Source organism: Diceros bicornis, chromosome 7 (genome assembly GCF_020826845.1).
Source record: "Diceros bicornis minor isolate mBicDic1 chromosome 7, mDicBic1.mat.cur, whole genome shotgun sequence".
NCBI classification, from domain to species: domain Eukaryota; kingdom Metazoa; phylum Chordata; class Mammalia; order Perissodactyla; family Rhinocerotidae; genus Diceros; species Diceros bicornis.
The window spans coordinates 60,805,238-60,830,334 of record NC_080746.1 but is presented as its reverse complement, the minus strand read 5'-3'; the positions used below and the strand labels follow the sequence as shown (position 1 = coordinate 60,830,334).

The 25,097-nt window shown below is 34.3% G+C and overlaps 2 protein-coding genes across 2 annotated transcripts; one reads left to right on the top strand and one right to left on the bottom strand.

The window, feature by feature from the left end:
* Positions 1–505: 505 nt before the first annotated feature.
* On the bottom strand, positions 506–1,475 carry LOC131408002 (olfactory receptor 52J3-like). Its single transcript, XM_058544578.1, has one exon. The coding sequence runs from the start codon at positions 1,467–1,469 to the stop codon at positions 534–536; it is 936 nt and encodes a 311-aa protein (XP_058400561.1). The 5' UTR covers positions 1,470–1,475; the 3' UTR covers positions 506–533.
* Positions 1,476–22,694: 21,219 nt separating this feature from the next.
* LOC131408001 (olfactory receptor 52A5-like) lies at positions 22,695–23,639 on the top strand. Its single transcript, XM_058544577.1, has one exon. It carries the CDS (start codon positions 22,695–22,697, stop codon positions 23,637–23,639), a length of 945 nt encoding a protein of 314 aa, XP_058400560.1.
* The last annotated feature ends 1,458 nt before the right edge of the window (positions 23,640–25,097 follow it).

The following is a 25,097-nucleotide window of genomic DNA, read 5'->3' as shown; positions in this document are numbered from 1 at the left end:
GTTTTAATAAAGGGTAAGGAAAAGGTGCCAAAATGAAAGGGAAAAACTGGAGACATTTTTAAACTTCACTCAATATCCTACTGATGTCCTCAGAGAAATTAGATACATTTAAAGTTACAAGAGAAAAATATACCAAGATCTTTCTTACTTTACATTCAAATTAAGTTCCTTTTTCAGAAAAACAAGGTAATTGACATAAAAGAATTGTGGCCAGCTGAAAAACTATTCTATTTTCAAATACGGAAACATGGAGTTTCAATAAATCTCCATAGTTAAAAATGAAAGGACTTCAGTGGGAGGCTTTCACTACTGTAATGGAACTCTACATTCAGGTGAATAAACACTCAATACCTATGTGGAGAGGAAACACTGAGATTTAAGACCAGAAAACATTCTCCAAAGTGTGTTCCTTTAGGATCTGCAAGATCTTTCAGTATGAGAAACATTTAAAAAGATGATCAACCTAGAGTAGAGTCAAAGCTAACTTCTTTCAGTTATATCCACACTCTCAAGATCTGAGGAAACAAGAGACTCTACTTTGAGGTGAAAGCATGGATCACACGCTCGCGAATCTGCTGTGTCCTCACACCATAGATCATAGGGTTGAGGGCAGGTGGGATGACCACATAGAGATTGGCAACAAGGATGTGGACATAACCGGGAATTTTTTTGCCAAATCGGTGCGTAAGGAAGGAGAATAAGGAGGGTGTATAGAAAACACACATGACCCCAACATGTGACCCACATGTGCTCAGGGCTTTGTGACGAGCATCTCGAGATGGGAGGTGGAAAACCGCATGGAGGATATAGGCATAAGAGATTGCAACCAGTGCCACATCTAAAATAAGAAAAGAAGCTACAAAAAGCCCATAAATGGTATTAATTCTAATGCTGGCACAGGCCAATTTGGCAATGCCCATGTGCTCGCAGTAGGAGTGTGCAATAATTCGAGCTTCACAGAAAGGCAGACGATGTGTTAGGTAGATGATGGGCAACATGAGCAAGATTGGGCGCATTATAATACCCACACCAATGCCCGCTAGCACTCGGGGTGTCAGGATGGTTGTGTAGTGGAGAGGTGCACAGATGGCTACATATCGATCAAAAGCCATTGCCAGCAGAACAGCAGATTCCATTCCTGTGAAGGTGTGTATGAGAAACATCTGGGCCACACAGGCTCCAAATCCAATTTCATGTGCATGAAACCAGAAGATACCCAGCATTCGGGGAACTGAGGATGTGGAGAGGGCCAGATCTATGGCTGATAAGATGGCTGGAAAGTAGAACATGGGATCTCGCAGGGTATGGTCAGACCAGATGATCAACAAAATGGTAGCATTGCCCAGCAGATCCGTTAAGTAAATGGTGCAAAAAGGCAAGGAGATCCAGCCATGGGAATCCTCAAGGCCTGGAATACCTGTAAGAAAAAAGGTGTCTGGGTGGAAAGTTGTAGTGTTGGTGTGGAACATCTTGCCATTGACAAGAAGAGAAGTAGTTGACCACCTCTAGAAGGAAAATTAAGAGCGATAAATGCATAGTTCATAGCTTCTCCGATAGGTTTAATTTTTATCTGTATTATACTCATTCGAAAAGCTCACACTATAACCTGAATTCAAAGTCTGATGTAGACACAGACTGAGCACTCTCCAAGTGGAAGAAACAGTAACTTTATGATAGATCTCCCTCTGAAGTTTTGGACAGTAATATCTTGTACTCATTTACTGAAACCCCGTACAAAACCTAGAATGAATTTCAAAAACATTAAGGGGCTTATGTTTAATATTGAGGTCTCAGTCTTCTTTGAAGACAAAGTAGACCTTACTTAAACACATCAACATAAAATCACAGAACCACAGCTACAGATACCTGCACACAGAACATGACAATACATATAAGGACATAGTGTACGTAGACATGTAGAATAACAGAAAATTCAGCACCATTTTTTTATACTGGTTTACTTAGTATCACTTTTCACAATGACACATATTTAGAATCTCAGATACAAAATGAAGAGCTATGTTCATTAACTCATTCCTCCATGTTTACTTATATACCCCCACAGACACACTGTACTGTATCTCAGATATAAAAAGAGTTGCACAAAGATGGACCGACACATTCTACTATACCTCAGATATGAAAATTGTTACACAAAGATGGGAAACACTATAGCTGGAAATAACCTCTAGGAGAGAAATGCATCTCTTTGTTAATAGTGTTCTTATGGCAATTAAATTAATAAAGAATCTTCAAAGTATCTACTAGTTGCCAAATTCCCAGGATATCCAACAATTCTACCCTTCCTTATATGTGTGTGTGTGTCGGGGGAGAGATATTGGGGAACACTGAAAAGATTTGTTGAAAGGAGAAGATTTGAGAGACGTAAAAACATGTTTCCAACAACAATGAAGAGAAAGAAATCCAGACTTCTGCTTTACCACCCTGAAATTTTGATCTTTCTTTCTCTCTTTCTTCTTCTCTCTCTCTGTCTCTTATTCTCTCTCTCTCTTTTTCCTTTCCTTCCTTCCTTCCTTCATTCTTTTTTCCTTCTTTTCTTTCCTCTTTTCCTTTGTTCATTTAGAAAATCAAGAAGAGATAAGACAGGGCTATACAAAAAATAACAAAGGGACAGAGGAGTGTAGGAAGACAAGGAAGAAGGGAAAGAAAAGAGACAAAAGAAGAAGAAAAGAAGGAAAGAGAGAAGGAAGCATAAAGGAAGAAAGGAAGGAAGGGCAGTCTTAGCTTTATGGACTCCTGAGAAAAGTGAAAGATAAAAGTCCAAATTTTAAGAACTATTTTATTAATGACATTATAAAATAGAGATTCTCCTGCCTATAAATCATGCAAGACTGTGTGTAACTTCCATCTCCAGACTTCTTACTTCTCTGATGCGTTCTTTGGAATCAACTTTATAAACCTGCACCTAACTCTGGGCCTCTGATGAGGTTATTTTCAATTATTATTATGAAAGACCATGCCCTATACACAATTATCACTGAGAGTGGAGATCATTTATACAACTTTAAGTTCCCTCTGTAATTGCTTCATTTAAAAATTTAAGTTGTCTCACCATGATCCAGTAAAGACCTCTTTCAGTCAGAAAATCTTTCTAGAGTAGTGAGATAGAACATATTAGCTTAATAAATTGAGCTGTAGCCTGTTCCTTAACTCTTAGAGAAGAGTCTCTGATCACTATCCATCTCCATCACACATTTAATAGGAAACTCACATCCAGCAAGACTAGGGCTAGAGAGCTCTACTGAATCTACTGAAGGGAATAAATACTCATATTTGGGATCCTTTGGGGATCTGAAAACAAAGCAAATTCAAATCTCCTGTATAAACCAGGATAACACCTCAGAGCCTCAGATCCCATTATCTGCCCCTGGGATAGAGGGACTGACATAGAGGCAGACATCATCCTCCACTCCACCTCCCCACAAACATGCATGTTGTCAACAGGAAGGCAGAGATGTAAATCTAATACTATCAGAACACATTCATATGAAGTGAACAGAATCTCTTATTAAGTGAATTTTGCATCTTGATTTTAGTAGATGTTATAACAATGCAGATTGAGGACATTAATTACCAATATGTGTGTCTCCCCTTCCCACATCCACATCTTAGCACTCATCAATAATTTGTTAATAGATCATGGCTATCAAATAAGACAAAGTCTCTCATTTATTTTCCATGCAGTGCGAGTCTTACTGGCTTTAAATGCACGTTAATAAAAATTAATTTAACATAAAAATAAAATAACATGTAGTATATGGAAGCCAAAGAAAGGAAATGTGTTATCTTAATGTTGCAAAATCACAAATCAAAATATGTTTTTCAATGTAGTGAATAAAAAATAAAAGTAAAATTATATTACTTAATCATAGAATAGTGCAAGAATACCACTTACTAAAGTTTCCAATGAGATGGTTGTCCAGTAGGAAGATCACTGACTGATAGAAAATATTTCCATTATACATATTAGTTAAAGCACTTACAATAGTAACGGGTTAAGCATATTGAAATTGCTATGAATCTGCAAAGAAATGACAAAAAATCAATAGAAAATAAGAACAAAAATTAACTAGGATCTTTAAAGGAAGAGAATATCCAAGGAGTGAAAGGAAAAATTTTCATCCCTAGTACTCAAAGGGAAATGCTAATTGACACTACAATGTGACACCCTATAACTCATCCAGTATGGCTGAAATTGATTGCTAATTCTAAGTATTCATAAAGATTGGGATCATCTACTGACCACTGTGGAAACTGGAAATGTCTATTAATTCTAAATATTCCCTATGGACCAGCAATTACTCCTAGGTAATTATCTAAAAGAAATAAGTGATTATATTCACCATATACATACACAAAAATATTCATAATTATTTTATTCAGAATACTAAAAAAATTAAAGTCAAATACTCAACAATAGTAGAATATATAAATTGAGTTTATTAATTAAAGAAAATATTATCAATGAAGAAATAAAACAACACATGAGGAAACAATAACAAGCAAACAAACACAAAAAAACAAACTACTGAACCTCCCTTCATTCAAAATGGATTAATCTAACAGAAATATTGTAGAGCAAAAAAGTCAGACACATCAAATTGTGTTCTTAAGATTTTTACACTTGATAGCTTTTCTGTAGAACTTTGAGACAAGAAATAAAACCAAAAAAAAAAAACCTATAATGGATGAATCAAAAGATAAGAATAAGAAGAAATAAAGAGAATGTTAACTCAATGAACAAGTGAGGATTTGAAATAATGAAATAATCATAATGGCACAAGAGGTAACAGGACTATCAGGAGAAAATTACTGTTGCACATCTGCCACATTGTAGAGAGTCTTGTTACATGACAAATGCACTGATATAAGTCAAATCAAAAGTGCTTATAATATTTTCTTTTTATTTTCCTAGAATGTCCTCAATTATTCTATGCCTACAGAAACCAATTTATCCTTCCATACAACTTGACAGTGTCCTCTTTCCTGATCACCCCTCCTCTTTCTCCCCCTTCCTCCTTTCTCTTATGCACTCACAGCACTCATTATTTTCATTTGGAACATCATATACTTTAGTGCTGATATGCCTCATCCACTAGGGAGCAAAATCCTGAAATCATCATATACATCCTTGTGTGTACCACGGTAACTGGCACGATATACTGAGTAATATTTCTTATTAAATATTTGTTGAACAAATGACTAAGTTATTGACTTGAGCAAAATAAGCCATTTCAAAGAAAAAGAGTGGAGTATTTATGGAGGATAAAGTCTAATTACATTTGAGATATTTCAATCTAATTTTATCTTCCTCAATGAAGAAACATTTTTATGTGGTCATATTTTATGCATACTGATTATATGGCCGTCGCCCTAACTGTGTAAGAGAAAAGGTGTCAGTAGTCAGTGTTTCTTATAGAGCAAAGCACATAGGCATCAGCCTATTAACTTAGGGAGTGAAAATAGTGCAAGAGTGTGCTGAAGCCTCATTATAAAGGCTCTTGAGAGCCTATTGCTAAATTTTCTCAATATTAAGGAATTTTGAATCTGGTTGCTAAATCATTGGTAACTTGAAATCGCTCATGTTGGGAGAATTTACATGACAGAAACACATATTCCATTTCATAAGTTCTTCCAACATTGTGTGTGTATATATGTATATTTGTATGTACACATACATAGAGATACACGTGTGTGTACACTCCAACTTGCAGATAAAAAATGCTGTTTGTGTGTGTACAGACATGTTTGGGGGTGTATATGTACATGCATGTGGATTTCAGAAAGAGTGTTGCAATGAGTGAAAAAGAAGGTGGGGAGGAGAGAGAGTTGTAGAGCGGGAGGAATTAAAAAGGTGAGAGGGAGTGGAGTAGAGACACAGGGAAGCAAGATGATGGATTGGGGGCAGAGAAATGCGTCATGATCTCTAAGTCTGAGAATTTGTGTATTTCTTTGAAATCTAGTTTTTAAAAAAAGATTACAGAAATGACCAACAATTGAGAACTGACAGTGCAATGAAATGAAGTCCCTTTAGATTAATAGTTCATTGTAATGTCATAAGGGGATTGATACAACTGTGAAGCGAATGGGCAAAAATATTTTGTTTTCAAAACCCTATGGAGTACACATCTCCTAGGGGTTAATGTAAAGATTACAAACTGTGTAATTACACTTGGGTGCAAATTCCAGTTCCTTGAGTTAATAGTAGAATAGCTTTGGGAAACTTAAATGAGTATTTTTAGCTTCATTTTTTTATCTGTGTTAGTATAATTACCTACCCCAAAACTCCCTTAAAGATTAAATGGGATAATGCCTGCAATGTAAATAACACAGTATCTAGTAGATACCACTTAATGTTGATTTATTTTATTTTTGCAAAGAGATGAATAGGGGTGTAGTATTTAGTCAGAAGACATTATAGGTTATTTATTTTATTTATCCCCAAAAGGAGAAGTGAATTTCTTTCTACCCATTCCTTCATTTTCTCCATCCTGTAGTCAGACAGGGAACAAAAGGTTGAGAGAATTCAATTTTGTTTGACACTGATCCTTGGGTATGTCTTAAAGCTTTAATATTATGATCAGGAAACTGTTAATGCACTATAGCATTTGGGGATAGTGTGGATTATAATAAATTTATAGTGATTCCACTGGTTGTCTTGAATTTATGTTGAATTTATTTATCAGAAAATAACACTCTATTTTCTCCTTTTTTGCTGCCCCAAAAGTTTAAATTTTGATATAATCCATTTTGTTTGTTCTATCATTGCTTATCCTTTCTGTGTCACATCTAAGAAATCATTGGCTAATACAACGTCATGAGGATTTACTCCTATGTTGTTGTTGTTGTTTTTTCTGTGAGTTTTGCAATTATATCTCCTACATTTAGGTCTATGATCCATTTTGAGTTTTTTGTTTGTTCTTTTGTTTTTTTGACGACGGTGAGAATTAGGGGTTTAACTTTATTCGTTGCATGTAGATATCTGGTTGACTTACCACTACTTGTTGAAAAGATTATTCTTTCCTCATTTAGTTTCTTTCACATCCTTTCACTCTCAAGTATCTTCCATTGATCTATATGTCTGTCCTCATGCCAATACCACACTGTTGTAGTAAATTTTGAAATCGCAAAGTGTGACTCCTACTTTGTTCTTTTTTTCAGATTGTTTGGCTATTCTGTGCCCTTTGATTTTAATTATGAATTTTAAGATCAGCTTGCATATTTTTGCAAACCTCAACATTGGAATTTTGGTAGGAATGGTATTGAATGTGTAGATTAATTTGGAAAATACTACTGTCTTAAAAGTATTAATTTTGACCTATTTTCACAGATGTTTGACACTTATTTAGATATTTCTAATATATCTAAATGTTATTTTGAAATTTTTAATGTAAGATATTTGAAGCTTTTTGTTAAATTTACACCTAAATATTTTATTTCTCTAATCCTATTGTAAATGGAATTGTTTTCTTTCTTTTTTTTTTAAGATTTTATTTATTTATTTTTTACCTCCAAAGCCCCAGTAGATAGTTGTATGTCATAGCTGCACATCCTTCTAGTTGCTGTATGTGGGACGCGGCCGCAACATGGCCAGAGAAGCGGTGCATCCGTCCGCGCCCGGGATCCAAACCCGGGCCGCCAGCAGCGGAGCGCGCGCACTTAACCGCTAAGCCATGGGGCCGGCCCTGGAATTGTTTTCTTAATTTTATTTTTGGGTCATTCATTGTTAGTGTATAGAAATACATTTTTTGATTCAAGTTCTTAATTTTTAAAAAATTCTTTTGTGGTGAAATATATGTAACATAAAATATATCATTTTAACCATTAGTAAGTGCAAAATTCAATTGGTTGAATTACATTCACAATGTTGTGCAACCATCATCGCTATTTTGAAAACTTTTCCATCACCCCAAACAGAAACTACCTACTCTTGAAAAAGTAACTCCCCAGTCCTTCCTTACTTCAATCCATTGGACCTCTAATCTATTTTGTGTCTCAATGATTTGCTTATTCTAGATATTTCACAGAAGTGGAATCATGCAACTTTTGTTCTTTTGTGTCTGGCTTATTTCACTAAGCTTAATGTTTTCAAAGTTCATCCATGTTGTAGCAAGTATCATTAATTCATTCTTTTTATGGCTAAATACTAATCCATTCAATGTTTATACCATATAAACAATATTTATACTATTCGTTTATCCATTCATTTATTGATGAACACTTGGATTGTTTCCATATTTTGGCTATTGTGTATAATGCTGAAATAATCATTGACATATGAATATCTGTTTGAATCTCTCTTTTCCATTGCTTTGGTATACACCTAAGAGAAGAATTGCTGGGTCATATGCCAAATTTATGTTTAACTTTTTGAGGAAATTCTAAATAGTTTTACCCATTAACTTCATTATGTTACATTCCCACCAGCAGTGCATGAGGATTCCAATTTATCCACATCCTCACTAACGCTTGTTGTTTTGTTTATTTGTTTATAGCCATCCTGGTAGGTGTGAAATGGTATTTCATTCTGGTTGTGATTTAAATTTTCCCAATGATTAGTGACATTTAGCATCTTTTTGTATGCTTATTAGCTATTTGCATATCTTCTTTGAGAAATGTCTATTTAAGCCCTCTGTCTGTTTTTAACTGGGTTGTTTGTCTCTTTGCTGTCGAGATGTAGCTGTTTATGCATACTGAATAATAAATGCTTGTCAAATATATGGATCTCAAATATTTTCTCCCATCTGCAGGCATCTTTTTATTCTTCATAATGTACTTTGATGCACCAAAGTGGGTGTTTTTTTGAAGATGTCCAATTTATTTATGTTTTCTTTGGCTGCTCATGTTTTTGGTGTTATATCTAAGAATCTATTGTCTAATCTGAGGTCGTGAAAAGCTACTCCTATATTTTCTTCTGTATTATTGTTTTGGCTCTTATATTTAGGTTGTTGATCTATTTAGATTAACTTTTGTATATGGTGTGAAGAAGGCGTCTAACTTCATTCTTATGCCTTTGGACATCCAGTGTTCCCAGCCCCATTTGTTGCAGAGACTATTTTTTCTTTCTTGAATTGATTTGGCATCCTTGTTGAAAATAAATCGAGTGTAGACACATGGATTATTTGTAGGCTATCAATCTTATTCCACCTAGCAATATATTTACCCCTATGGCAAAAACACACTTCTTTGATACTGTAGCTATTAGCAGTCCCTGTTAGAAAACAACTTTAAATATAAAGAAACAAATATGTTAAAATAAAATGATAGGGAATAATATAGCATACTAACACTAATGAAAAGAAAGTGACCATATTAATACCAAAATAGATTTCCAAACAAAAGCTCTTATCAAGTGTAAAGAGTGCCATTTCATAATTGCAAAGGGGTCAATTTTTCCTGAAGAGCTCACAATCATAAACATTTATGCACCTCTTATCATCTTTTCAAAATACATGCAGAAAAACTGATGGAACTGCAATGAGATATAGACAAATCAATAATTATATTTGTAGAATTAAAATACTCTCTCAATAATTGATATAATAAGCAGAAAAAAATCAGTAAGACTATAAATGAGGTCAATAACACTATCAAACACTTTGATATAATTGACATTAATAAAACACTTCACCCGAGAAGAGTCAAATACTAATTCTTTTCAAGTGCTCAGATAACGTTTCCAGAATAAAACATATTCTGAGGTATAAGACATGTATCAATAACATTAATATGATTCAAATCATACACAATTTCTGTAAATAAAATTGAATTAAATCATAAATCAATAATAGAAAGATAGCTGGAAATCCTCAAATAATTGAAAACTGAATAATATATTTCTAAATAACGTGAGTCAAGGGAGAAATCTAGGGACAGATTGCAATGTATTTGAAAATATTTTCAATTGAACGACAATTGAAACACATCATCTGAATATTTTGAAATACAACTTAACTAGTACCTAGAGGGAAGTGTACAGCATTAGCTGCCTATAGTAAAAAGTATGAAACATTTTAAACCATTGACCTCAGCTTCTACTTTAAGATTCTAGAAGAAGAGCAAATGAAACCTACAAATAGGAAGACTAGAGTGAATAATGAAAGAATATCAATCAATGAAAGAAAACACGGAAATAAAGTGAAAATCAGTGAAGCCAAAAACTTTTTTAAAAATAATTAAATGAAATTAATAAATCTCTTGATAGACTGATAAGCAAAAGAAGACACAAATTACCAATACCCAGAATGTGCGAGGTGACATACCTATACAGAGTACGGATATTAAAAGGAAATAAAAGACTATTATGAACAGCTTTATGCCAATAAATACAATAACCTAGATGAAATGAAAAAATAAAATCTTTGAAAGACACAAACTACCAAACTCACTGAGAGGAAATAGATTACTTGAATAGGTAATATCTATTAAACAATCAGAATCACTAAACACCTTCCCGTAAGTAAACCCCAGATTCAGCTGGCTTAACTGATGAATTTTACCAAACTTTTAAGTAAGAAATAATATCAATTCTACATGAACTCTTCCAGAAAATTGAAGCGGAAAGAATTATTTCCGACTAATTTTATGTGGCCACTATCACCCTGGTTCTAAAATCTGACAAAGCTCTCATAAGAAGAGAAATATAGACCAATATCCCTCATAAATATATGTGTCAAAATTGTTAGCAAATTGAATCAACCAATAAATAAAAAAGATACTATGTTAGGACAAATATGATTCATCCAAGGATGTGTGATTGCTTTTCTGTCCCTGGCAAAAACCATCTCATAGTCAATTGCTATAGTCTATGGAGGTAGAATTTGCACAAAACCCTCTTAAAAATACCAAACCTATCTTGTTAATTATAGCCATTCTGACGGGCGTGAGGTGATATCTCATTGTAGTTTTGATTTGCATTTCCCTGATAGTGATTTTGAACATCTTTTCATGTGTCTGTTGGCCATCTGTATATCTTCTTTGGAGAAATGTCTGTTCAGGTCTTTTGCCCATTTCTGACCACTCTTCAACAATACCTGTTATATTCCATTAATGCATAACATTAACCTTTTTTTCATATTTTCTGGCAAATATTTACATAGCACTGTGTTTAGAAATTGAAAGAAGAGACTTCACAATGTACTGAGCACCTCATGTTTGGCTGCAGTCTGCCAGGGAGTTATATGTGCAACAATTGAACTGCTTTTCAAAGCTGTCATGAATTAACGTAGTTAGAAAATTAACTACAGCTCTCCATACGATTCCAAAAATACATACTGAAAGAGGGATTCAAGGCAGTGGTTTCTAACCCTGACCTTGCATAATACCCACGGAGTATTAGATAAAGGTACGGATTCTATGTCCTGACCCTGGAGAATCTGAACCATTAGGTATGGGAGAGTGCCTCAAGATGTCTATAAAGCTCTCCAATTTAATCTGACCCAATTTATTTCAGATTTTGAGATTTTCACACTGCTGAGGAATAAAATAATATACATAAGCCAATATAATATGAATTGGAATGATAAAATATGAGTAAATTTAATAAAACAATGTGTAATTCAATATCTAATAATCCTGACTTTATATGCCCTTTTCCCTTCTTTGTACCCTCAAAACAGAATATGGGCACTGATTCTACCCTGTACTGTGACACTCTCAGGTCTGTAGTGCTTTATCTCTTCCCTCAACTGGAGCTACTTGTGAGAAAACGTTTGCTTTTCTACATTTATATCTCCCAAGAACTAAATTAATTGATCAGTTAATTGATTATTTTTTTTAAAAGTACTAATTAGCAGATCTCAAAAAAAGTGTGTCAAATTAGAATGATTGATATGTGGTAAATATAATAATAATTAGCTACTAAAGTTTTTCTCAGGCCATTCCTGTGCTTGTGCTATCATGTTAGAGGGAAAAGGATGAGCTAAACATGAATCTAGTTGACCCAGGCCAGACGTTTTCTGTCTTTGATAGACTCTAGCAGTTCAGAGATTCTTGGAGCCCTATTTATTCTCCAACTCTCATGCAGAAGACTTCCATGAATTTCCCTCTTATTGTGCAAAACTACCAGCTGATTTGGGAAGGAATATTTTATTTTGTTGACCTTATTTATAGGAAGAATAGCAAGTTAGATGATCAAAGGCTTTTCAGTTGACTAGATTCTGATCATTTTGGCAAGGAGGAAAAATGACAAATCTTCACAGAAGAGAAGGTGATTGATTGTGGTAGTAGACTCCCAAGGACAATCATTGGGAGGCAGAAATATACAAAGGGCTTTCTGTGACAGTACCTTGGGCCCCAGTAGCCCAACTGACTTTGTGAAATGTGATAATGGATCGAGTTTAGGATTTGAAACTAAAATAATTTTGTTCAAATGATAATTCTTTCAAGCTGTCTGGCAATATTGTATTCTATTAAAGAAATAGTCAATTTTTGTAAAAAAAACATATTCTCCACAAATAATACTGAAGTAATAATACATATCTTGCAAGTTTAATTAAGGAATTATGAATAAATACTGATAATATATTAGGAGGCCAACAGAAATCAGGAAATTCTAATAACAGAATGCTAAATTATTTGAGTTTTTCTAATTATTGTTGTTACTCTGTTATTGCAGTATTTATATTAACTCCCAATTAGGAAAAAAATTAAAGTAGTTCATAGAAATAAAATTTAGATAGACTATTGCCTAAAGATCATGGGTATATATGGATCTAGGAATGTTTGGGAAACGTTGGAAATAGTTTTGTAAATGATGAGTCAAGCTTTTTTAAAAAAAATTTACAGTAGCTTTGGAAATGTAAGGATTCTTTATCTGGTATTTTTTTACCACCATGTTAAATGAAGGCGTGAGTTGTGAAATATTTAGTTGGAGGGCTGAATGGAGGACAGAGGGATATATACAGTTAGGTAAAGTTCTGTAACATAAATACGGAATGGTGACAGCTAAGAGAAGGCAAAGGAGACAAGATTGAAGGTTAAGACACAACCAAAATAGGCAAAGGAAAAAGTGAGTTGAATGACAAATAAAGTCTTAGAGAAAGACAGATAACACAGAAAGAAAGTTAAAACGGTATTTGCATATGTGCACATGTATACACATCACTTATACAAATATTTAAGGGTAAGATTTAATGAAGTCTTTGTTGGTGTACACACCTGAGTTTATGTAAATTATTATCTTGTTACACTCTTGGCTCACTGATAGCTTCCATATTCATTTAGCTTTGCTTTTTTTCTACGTTCCTGTCATCTATTTTATCTCTTCAACCTAAATCTCATTGAAATGGCCACAGTAAAATGGTCCTGTCTTAGTGGATCCTTTCTAGTCCTAAGGCCAGACTTACCAACAAAGGTTTTTGGATGATCTAGTTCACCTGCCCCAGAATATTTCCGTTTTCACCCACTCTGACTGAATTGGGAAATTTATACAAACATTGGTGCCCTTTGGAGAAAAGAGGTGTCCAGAAGCACTGAGATTGATTCTTCGTAAATATGAAGCATAACATTATTCATAGTAAAAGATAAGTGTCCTGATTCTGGTTGCTGATTCCCAAGTTTGGGATGATGTGTGATGAATTCACTTATCTCTAGGCAGGAGAGTCTATGAGGAGGGCTTATCTCCCCCTTTTTTGCTTCAACATCCCTCTAGTTCTAGAGTCCCTCTCATGGGGCTCATGTACAAGTTCAGATGATTTTGTATAAGGATTTGGCAACTTATTCTGGCTTTTTATTATTATTTATATTATTACTATGTTGTTTTTCTTGCTCATATCTGGTCAGTTTCTCCAAAACTTACCTACATCCTCTCTCTCACACCAGCCCTAATCACAATTCAATCCTAAATACTATCATGAGAAAATTGAAGCTCAACTAGTATCCATCATTTCACAGAGTTAAGTATTCATTAGAAGAACTTAGATGGTTGAGATAATATAATCAGACAAGCACAAGGGGTTTGAACACAAATTCCTATTCTTTCTGCTTCCTTTTAACAGTAAGATAAGACAGTGTTTAATTTACCGGGACAAAGACAGAGGTCTAGGGAAAGAAATGAGAGATACAGGAAACTGGCTAAATAGATGGACTTTGAGGCAGACTACATGGTTTTGAATCCCATCTCCCCTACTTAATGGACATATGAATTATGCGACATATTTATACTTTGTGTCTCCATATCCTCCTCTGTAATGCGCAGAATAATACCTAGTGCAAAGCATTGTTGTGAAGATTAAAAAAGCTGATACTTGTATAGCACTTAAAACAACTCCTGATATATAGTAATAAATTTGTAACTGTTGATAATAATCCGAACTACTTAGCTAACACTAAATTCCCAGGATAGGATATTCAATGGAAGCTCATACTGATTGGAGTTGCCATGGAGATGTCTCTTAGAATTCACTCTTGGAGTTATAGGAGAGTCAATAAATGACATCACTTTCCTCACCTAGATTTATTGCCAATAAAGAACAAAATATGTGAGTCAAGCAAATCACTACAGAGCGTCAGCATTATTACTGAACAAATGCTGTGGAGTGTTTCTTGGCTTAGTTATTCATATAAACCAGTAAACTGGACTTTTTAATAATCTTTTCCCCTCCTCCATCACATAAATTTAACTTCCCTCAAAACTTCAGGCTTTTGGTTGCAGGAGAAGAGCCTCGTCAGGAAACTAATGGAATCTATGGATTGGGAGTAACACTGGAATCTGCAGTCAACACCGTCATGTGACAAATAATTCTGTATGTTTCTACAATCTCTATTAAGTGTATTGATCTTTTTTGTTTGTTTCATTGTCAATTGTTTTCTTTCACAATTTCAACAGTATATCAAAATTCTTGATATCTCATAACGTTTCCTATTTCTTTTTCCTACATCTTTAAGAAATTTCTAACTGATTTTCTGTATACCTTTTTAAGTTTTAAATACACTTTTTTAATTTTAAAGTTCTTGTAGATTACAGAAAAATGCAAATATAATACAGAGAGTTCACACATAACCCGTACATAGTTTCCCCTATCATTAATGTTTTATATAACTGTGGTCATTTGTTACTATTAATGAAGCAATATTGATACACTATTATTAACTAAAGTTTATACATTATTCAGATTCCCTTAGTTTTTCTTAATGTTCTTTTTCTCTTATGAGATCCCATCCATGGTACCAAATTACATCTACTAGTTATGTCTCTTTAGGGTTTTCTTGGCTATGACATTTCCTCAGACTTTTCTTTGTTTTGATAACTTGATAGTTTTTAGGAGTATGTGTCAGGTTTTTGTAAAATGTTCCTCAATTGTGATTAGTCTTTTATTTTCCCCATGATTAAACCAGAGTTATGTTATTTGGGGAGGAAGATCAGTGAGGTGAAATACCATATATATCAAAACACTTCGGGCCGGCCCCGTGGCTTAGCGGTTAAGTGCGCGAGCTCCGCTGCTGGCGGCCCGGGTTCGGATCCCGGGCGTGCACTGACGCACCACTTGTCCAGTCATGCTGAGGCCGCATCCCACGTACAGCAACTAGAAGGATGTGCAACTATGCCATACAACTATCTACTGGGGCTTTGGGGGAAAAATAAATAAATAAAAAATAAAATTATTAAAAAAAAAAACACTTCAAGGGGACACACTACCAACATGGCTCATCGCTGTTGATGATGAACTTCATCACTGTTGATGTTGAACTTCATCACCTGGCTGAGGCTGTGTTTGTCAGGATTCTCTTCCTCCCTCATTTCCAAGTTTACTCTTTGGAAGTGAGTTACAATGTGCAGCCCACAAATTAACCAGGGAGGGAGAAGTTATGCTCCACCTCCTCGAGGATGGAGTATCCTCATAAATTCTTTGGAATTTTTTTCATAAGAGACTTGTCTATTTCCTCCTTTAATTTGTATATTCAATCATTTACTTATATCAGTAAAGACTCGTAAATATTTCTTTTGTAGGTTTTAATACAATACTACTTAATTTTGTCAAATTGTCCAGCTTTGTCCATCAGGACATCTTTCAGTTGGCATCTGTGTCCCTTTGGCACACCTCCATAACTGTGTATTCTTATTTTTCTGTGATGGGGGTTTGCTTCCTTACTTTCTGGCACCACAAGATGTTACAGACTTATTTTGTATATCACCTGCCTCAATCTTAGAATGTGATATTTCTCCAAGGATCACTGATTCCTTTAATTAGTTAATGGTATTAGAAACAAAGTTCTAGGTACTGGGTGTGCTTTGCTACTGGAGTGTCAGTGTTTTAAGAGCCTCTCAGCTGTCAGATCAAGGAAATGTGTGTGTGTGTGCTAACCTGTGTGTACGTACACATATCTATAAATATCATCTATATATCTATCATCTATCTAAAGCTAAACACCTTAATGTCTCTAACTCTAATCCATTACCACGTGAATTACTATAGTATCCTCTCATGTTTATTTGCAAACACCCACTCCAACAAACTTCCAGAGAAATCTGGCCCACAACATATGGCATCCATTCATATAATTTTTCAATAACAGTATACACATATGTAGCTGTATTGGGATTGTTAGCCTATAACCTCATGGGAAAAAATCTCTCCATTACTGCACAGTGCTTATGTGTAGTCTCACAGACTCTACTCATTTCCAAGTTTACTTAATTAGCTGATTTTCCCCCATTCACTTTAATGAGGATTTCTGCTACATTTTAAGGTAAGAGGGAGGGAACACAACTTAAATCAATTTATTAGTTCAGGATTACCATAATAATAAAACCAGAAGACATTACACGTAAATAAAATGATAAATTAACAATCACCTTGAATATAAATGTGGAAATCCTTAAATATTAGCAAATTGAATCTAACAACATATAAAATGTACTATATACCAAGACAAGAAGAATTTATGCCAAGAGAATAGAAATGATTTAATATTAAAAAATTGCTCATTATAATTAACCTTATCAACAGAATAAAGGAAGAATGTCATAAACTCTTATTAATAGATGTAGAAATAGCATTTGACAAAATTCAACATAAAAACATGTTAAAAAATGGTAAGCACATAGGACTAGAAGACACTTCCTCAACTCGATAGTAGACATGTATAAAAACCCTACAGTTACATATTTTAGCGTATTGATAAGTGATGAACTCAGTTTCTGAAGGGAGGTTTTTTAATTTGCAATTTTGGAAAACACCAACAACAATGGCAACAAAACAACCTACAGCCAACATTTTCCTTAATATTGAAAAGGGATTGCTTTCCTCAAATATCAAGAACACAGCAATAACGTCCACTTGGAAGCTATTTTATTCATCATTGTAGTGTACTTCCTAGCCAGTGAATTAAGGTGAGTAAAAGATATAAAATTCATTCCAATTCTTTAAGTGGATAATCTTACAGACCTATAGAAATATTCATGGTACTACTGAATGAATTTAGCAAGTTGGCAGAATATGAGGTCCATATACAAAACCTGATATATTTATATATTTTAGTAATAAATAATTGAAAGTTAAATTTAAAATTTTAATTTAAAATAGCAACTAAATAACAAAATGCTTATGGGCTAAATTTACAAAATATATAAAAATATTGTTCACTGAAATTTACAGTGGTAATGAGAATATAAGGAAGACCTCCATAAATAGGGAAAAATATCATATTGGACTTAAATATCCGTGTTTTCCTGATGAGGCAGTGTGCTTTTCCTGGGCTGTGTTTCTTCTTCCTAGGACTGGTTTTGCCACAGAGTAGGGTTTTCTGTTTGTTTCTTTTGCTGAGGAAGATTCACCCTGAGCTAATATCTGTGGCCAATCTTCCTCTATTTTGTATGTGAGCCGCTGTTACAGCATGGCCACTGACAAGTGGTGTAAGTCAGTGCCCGGGAACCAAACTCTGGCCAGCGAACTGGAGCATGCCAAACTTAACCACTAGGCCACCAGGACTGGCCCCAGAACAGGTTTTAATGAAAGAGATTTTATGTATAAAATGATGAACGTGAGCCAGCCCCGTGGCTTAGCGGTTAAGTGCGCGCGCTCCGCTGCTGGCGGCCGGGGTTCGGATCCCGGGCGCGCACTGACGCACCGCTTCTCCAGCCATGCTGAGGCCGCGTCCCACATACAGCAACTAGAAGGTTGTGCAGCTATGACATACAACTATCTACTGGCGCTTTGGTGGGAAAAAATAAATAAATAAAATTCAAAAATTTAAAATGATGAACGTAAATTACATTGAAATATGAAAACAGCATAGAATAAGACTGTAAAGAGAGATATGGAATGTTTTATTGAAGAAGGCTTAGAAAGAGCCTTGAAAGATGTGAAATTATTAATTTGGTGAAAGCAATATAATGAAGTAAGGGAGAGTCTTCATGTTCAAAAATATAATAAATAAAAACAATGCGTGGATTTTCCTTGATGATTGTAATATACCTTAGGAATAAAGGCTAGTGTGATAGTTGAGAATGTAAGTGACATCTAGGCAGAGATCTTAGCTTTTTGCTGCACTGCTATTTGTATCACACAAGAAGAGTGCTTGACATTCATCCATTGCCAAATAATTATTTATTGAATATACGAATTAGTTAATAATAAAGCTCATTTAATGTTAGGCTTAGGACTTTTTACAGGAAGGCATCTGAAGTCATTGAAAAATTTAAATTAGACCATTCCATATGCAAATATGTATTAAACATTTATTCTATACCAGTTCAAGAATTCATGGAAAGGTGCTTATTGATGGTGGAGAGACACTTTTTTCTTATTGTTTATTTGTTTTGTTTTGTCCTGTAATAGCTTTTTCTTTGCTCATTTTCCCATTCCTTAAGTTGTTTTTGTTTTTTTAATTTATCAGAGACTTGGTAAATGAAGAGAAAATTAAGGTCTCAGATGGTATAGAAAACATTGGAGAGATAGAAATCATCTCTGTCTCTAGAGCACCACCAGACTCCTAAGGGAAGTGTCTCAGGTTATAAATCCCGTCTCAGTATAGTCCTTGCTGACCTGAGACACACTTCTCAGTGTGACCCAACACAAGTACTTAACGCATTTCTTTTCTGAAGTTCAGATTTGTGTGAGTATTTTAGCACTAACTAAAAGGAACATTTAGATATTCAACATGCTATGAGAAGATGATGGTCTCTAAAAGAAAAGATAGTGGAAGAGAGAGACAGATGATTAGTATGAGAGAGACTAAATATGCAGATAACAGTGCGTAATGCTCATCAAGGAAGATGACAAGGAGACAAAGTGGAAATAGTCCCGCTGATGCAATCAGACATAGCTGTCCTGGTTTATGCCCCTCCTCCTCTGACACCGCCAAGGTAGGCTTTGAAGAACTGAAGCTTCTTGAACATAAGGGAGAGAGCACTGAGAGAAAACTATAACATGTTTCTTAAATGTATAAATATTGGCGTCAGCTAAATCTTTTTTAAATAACTAGATCCGTGAACAAGCTCTTTAACCTCATAAAGAGGTAATTTTAATGGTGATAATATCTTCTTTATTGGAGATATTTTTACAGTTATATGAGATGATTCACATAGATTCATGTAAAGCTCTTGACACAGCAGTGTTTTTCACCTGATAAAACTAGTAGTTGTCATGGTTGATATTTTAAATATAACCCTATAGAATATAGTTTCACTGTGACTTGAGACCATTAGGCAGATGTTGAGATTACTAGATATCTTTTTAAAGCAATCTGACTATTTCATTCTGGTGAGACCCACTACATAATGAACATTATCGGGGAAGGGAACATTTTTGGTTGCTGCTGTTCTTTTCAGGGCCATGTTCCTAGGCACTTGAAGGTTACATCAGACACAGAATATGCATGATATATATTTGGTTTCTGGTTTGATAAATGTATAACTCATTGAGCTAAATTATTTAAGGAATAGTCTTCAATGACTCCCAGATTCTCTTCCTCATTTATGTCAGAGATGAAGTCTACTGTTCTACAAATGCAGCCTGGGCTGCTTTTCCTGTAGCTCATGCCACTAAATTTGTTTTTAAAATTGGAACCATCACCATCATTGGTTGATTTTAAATATGAGTTATTAAGAGTCAGATAATTTGTTCTCCTATTGCTTACTTACACCTAACACACAATCCCGTGTTGGAGGAATTATATTTCATGAATATTTCGTTGATGATAGTTTTATTGAAAATACCACTTCTAAAATTTCTCTGAAGATTGGTTTATAACATTGTAAAAATTTCAGGTGTACATCATTGTACTTCTATTTCTGCAATGTTATAAACCAATGTTACTGCAATAAACAAAAAATAAAAAAAAGAAATAAATGCACCTAATATACACATAAAAAATAAATAAAATAAAATAAAATTTCGCTGAAGAATAGAAAAACAAATTTCTCTTTGTTTGATTTGTATTTTTCTTCTCAGTGCATTTATTATAAATTCTAATTCAACATAATGAAGAAAATCCCCAAACTGTACAACTTAGATATTGCTATCATTAATATTCAGTGTAATTTAATGAGAATTCAATGTAACTCATTTCAGATTTCTTGTGCAATTATGGGTTTTTCATTAATGATAGACTACTATACATCCAGAGGCAGTATGGTGTAGTGATTAAATATCTTTGCTCTAGACCTGACTCCACTGCTTGTTAGTTTTCAGATGATATCTAAGTTATTTGACCTCTCTGTGGTTCATTTACATCAGCTGTAAAATGGAAAATTACCAGATACACATGAATGAACCAAATCGTGTTAAGTAGTTTTAAACAAATTTTATTCTGCTTCTACATATGACATATAGTAAACTTAAAAAAATTGCCCATAATATAAAAATACTTTTTTAGTTGCTATGTTCATCAGATGCACATAGCATAGTTTACTTATCTAATCCGAAATATCTGAACCACATCCAATTACTCTTTTTTATACCATCAGAGGGATATAGCATAGGGAAGACTTCAAATTATTTCAAAATATTTATTCACAAACATCGTTAACTCTTACCTGTTCATCACCCCAGCAGACAAAATAGAAACAAATCTTGAGGTGTTTTTACTTTTCACACAGATCAGAGTCAATCCACATCAGGCATCTACTTTTTTTTTTTTTTCCTTTATCCAGTACCCTAAGTGTAGGCCACTTCTAATTTTTCTAGAGCCCAAGATGGTTTAGATGAAGAGGCAGATAGCTTTTTTCCTTGTTTTGCTCCTTTCCTATATGTCTCTAAAGACTGGAAGAAATGCTTAAAAGAAGAGAAAAAGTACTTTTGCAAACCTGTGGTCCTCCCTGTACACTGTCCCACTTAAGAGTTGTGCTGAAACCAGGGAGTGAAGAGAAAGCTTGGAGAGCACCAATATGAGGGGCAACATGAGATGAGCAAGAGACATGGAAAATCTTTCCTTGTGAGGATTGGGAGAAACAGAGCAAAGTGAAAGCAGTGTTACTATGCAGTTGTATCATCTACTTTTTGTTGTCATCTTCACTTTGCAGATGACACAGTAGAGATGGCCCCTAACAATGAGGGAACCAAGTCACTTGGCAATCTGTTCAAAAGTATGTGTTTGTGTGAAGGAGGGAGACGTAACCTTACTCCACAGCCCTTTCCCACCAAGAATTTTCCTAGGAGAGGTCTGAGTTTCAATTTTAAACAATCTCAGACAGACACAATTGATTTTCGGATATCACGAGTGAATTAAATCTGGAAGTAGCTGTTAAGCAGTTGTGATCTATCCTAATGCCAAAAAAAGTAAAAACAGAACCTTTAACAATGTTTATATTTCCTGTTTTATTATCCTTGAGCTCTGCTTAAGATTTCTTAGCAGTCAGTGATTTGGGGTTGAAAATAATTTGGACATATTTAGTTTTTATTCACCTTCTCAAATGTTTTGACATTTAAATACATTTTTTCACGTAGTTCTTTTGCTGTACACGTGTAAGGATAAATATATAATGGATTTTGATTTATTTTATTTATTTCTGTTGATCTCTAAACTATACAAGTCACACACACAGAAAATATCTCAAAACTGTAGACTAATTTTTTTAACTGTCCGTAGAACTCTATACTCTTTAGCGTTGTTGGAAGCTATAATGCATTCACAAGGATGATGTACAAACTTGAGAAAGAAAAAAGAAAGAGAGATCAAAATAAATGATAATTTATATTTGAAAAGATGAGTACTTGGAGAGACTGGAATTGCAGAAGAAAAGAGCATTGGCTGGAGATTTTATTTTACATTTTAACAGAATATTAGTTATAATTCATCTTTATATATTTGAGCAATTTTTACATTTTACTAAACGAAAAAAAATGCTAAAAATCAGTATGTATTTTATAATACTCTTGTAAATATAAAGATATTAAAGAAGTATTTAAAATTGGAATATACATTATTTGGCAGTGTCACTAATGAATTTTGTGTTTATTTTATTGTGCTGTTGTACATATGCTTTATTTAAAGAACAAGAAAAAATGACTTAAAATAAGAATGTACTTTAATGTACAGAAATTCTTAAAAAAATAAAAAACAAAATCCCCCTTAAATCAGGCTGAAGTTCTTTAGCAGTAGAGGAACACAATAAATTATATTATTTCCAAATATTCTCCCAGGATCGTTCAACCTGTATTATGAATGCTTTTAAATTTTGTTCTTTCTGATTATACTGACAGATTGGAGGGATTTGACATCATTGCCCCATCATGACATCTACCAACGGCACTTTCTTCCAGCCATCTATCTTCACACTAATAGGAGTTCCAGGCCTTGAATCAGTGCAACACTGGATTGGAATCCCATTCTTCATCTCTTTTATCCTGGCCATTATTGGAAATGGCCTCCTCATCACCATCATCCGCACTGAGCGTAGTCTTCATGAGCCCATGGATGTCTTTTTAGCTGTGTTGGCAGCTATTGACCTAGGCCTGACTCTATGCATTACCCCTAAAATGCTGGTGATCTTTTGGCTTCGCTCAAGGGAGATTCACTTTGACTCCTGTTTAATCCAGATGTATTTCACTCACACTTTCCAGTGCATGGAGTCTGGCATTCTCCTTGCCATGGCCTTTGACTGTTATGTGGCCATCTGTGAGTCCCTGAGGCATTCTGCTATCCTTACAAAGAAGGTGCTCATTAGCATTATCACGGTTGTGACCATTTGGGCATCTCTTATCATCATCATGTGTCCTCTTCTAATTAAATTGCGCCTGAAGCATTTCTGGACCACAGTCATCTCTCATTCCTACTGTGAGCACATGGCTGTGGTAAAGCTAGCTGCAGAAAATGTCAGAGTCAATAAAGCATATGGACTGTTTGTGGCTTTCTCAGTCCTTGGATTTGACGTGATCTTTATCTTCTTGTCCTGTGTCTTTATCTTCCAGGCTGTCTTTAAATTGCCACAAAACGAAGCACGATTCAAGGCATTCAACACGTGCACAGCCCACATCTTTGTCTTTCTCCAATTCTATATTCTCACATTTTTTACATCCTTTATACACAGATTTGGCTTCAGTGTTGCTCCTTATGTACACATCCTGCTGTCCAACCTTTATCTGCTTGTTCCACCCCTGCTTAACCCTATTGTCTATGGAGTAAAGACTAAACAGATTCGAGAGACAGTTATCAAAATGTTCACTCCTAAGAATTAAATTGACAGGTACTCTTGTGCCTCATACATTCTTCACAATAATATATCTAGCAATTCTTGTCATGCAGAGTTGTTTGCGATCATCTTTGTATGATTTTAGTTCCCACAGTATATGTACAGATTTTATAAATAAAATTGCAAATAATTCACATACACATTTTCAGACACCATTTTAAATCTTTTAATCCTTTTACCAAAGCTGATAACTTTTTCCATGAAACCTTTATTAACAGTTATAATTATTCTTTTTGATGTGTTCTATCCTTGGAACAGAGTCAGTTTTACACAATGTTACCTTAGGTTGTGTGCTTTTCACCAACAGCTACTGTCACACGTATTCTATTACTTTTTACCATTAGATTCTAAACTATGGATTGATGGTGACAACTTTTATATTTTAATCATTGGTAACTTTCTAATTCCATGAGATCTCATTCACTATTACACATTTATATATAACATGGTAAAATCGGTATTTAAACTCCGATCTCATTTCTATGTTTTTAAGTCACTGTGGGTTCCACATCATGTGTTCTTGTTAGAACTCAATGTTTCCTATGAAAACAAAAACTAAGTGTCATTAAATCCTATGTTAATCACTCAAATATTCTAAAAGTAACTTCTTGATAACTAACAGCTTATTAAAATGTATAGAAAGCTTTCCATTTATTTTTCTTAGTGCACCTCTAGAATAAGAAGAATGTATTCTTGAGGGACAATCAAGAGATAAGAACCATGTGTCTTCCCTGGTATGTTACCTACTATCTCCATGAATGCGGGAGAATCGCTTACTACCCATGTGTCACCATAGTTACGTCTCTGAGTGGCTCAAAAAGCTAATTATTCATGTATTCATTTGTGTATCTCTCAATATTTTCAAAGATTGTAGCTCTAATTTAATATGTACATTACAATTATTTGAATTATAGATGTCAATCTTATCTTAAGCTTCTAAAAATCCCTACATTTGCCTCTATTGACTGATATATCAGTTCATGAAATCAATGAACACTTTTTCAGCAGATACGTATTTAAAATATGGATGGTTAAACTGGAGTGAAGTAATGTCTCAGACTGCATATTTTATATTTTCCTCCTCCAGAAGATCAAAAAATATTTAATGTGTGACATTCTTTTTCCATTTCTATAGACACTTTTTTACATTGTCATTCAATTTATCTTTTTCTCTACTTCCCCTACGTAATTGGTCTGAAAATGCACATTATTCACTGACTTGATATTTATCCCTTTACTCAGAACCCACACTGGAACTATTTCTTTTGCATTCCACATGACCTTGAATTGCTATAGTTTCTTTACTAAGCAGCTTAAATAAAATAATGGCATTTAAATCAGAAGACTATATTTACTCTTTACATATTACAATTTAGGGTTCACCAAGGATGGTCTTAGTTCACATTTTTCTCCCTGATCAAGAAAAGAGGGTCAAAAGTGTATG

Bases quoted from the DNA above. Each gene is read 5' to 3' on its own strand.
- LOC131408002 (XM_058544578.1), bottom strand. From the start codon at position 1,469: ATGTTCCACACCAACACTACAACTTTCCACCCAGACACCTTTTTTCTT.
- LOC131408001 (XM_058544577.1), top strand. From the start codon at position 22,695: ATGACATCTACCAACGGCACTTTCTTCCAGCCATCTATCTTCACACTA.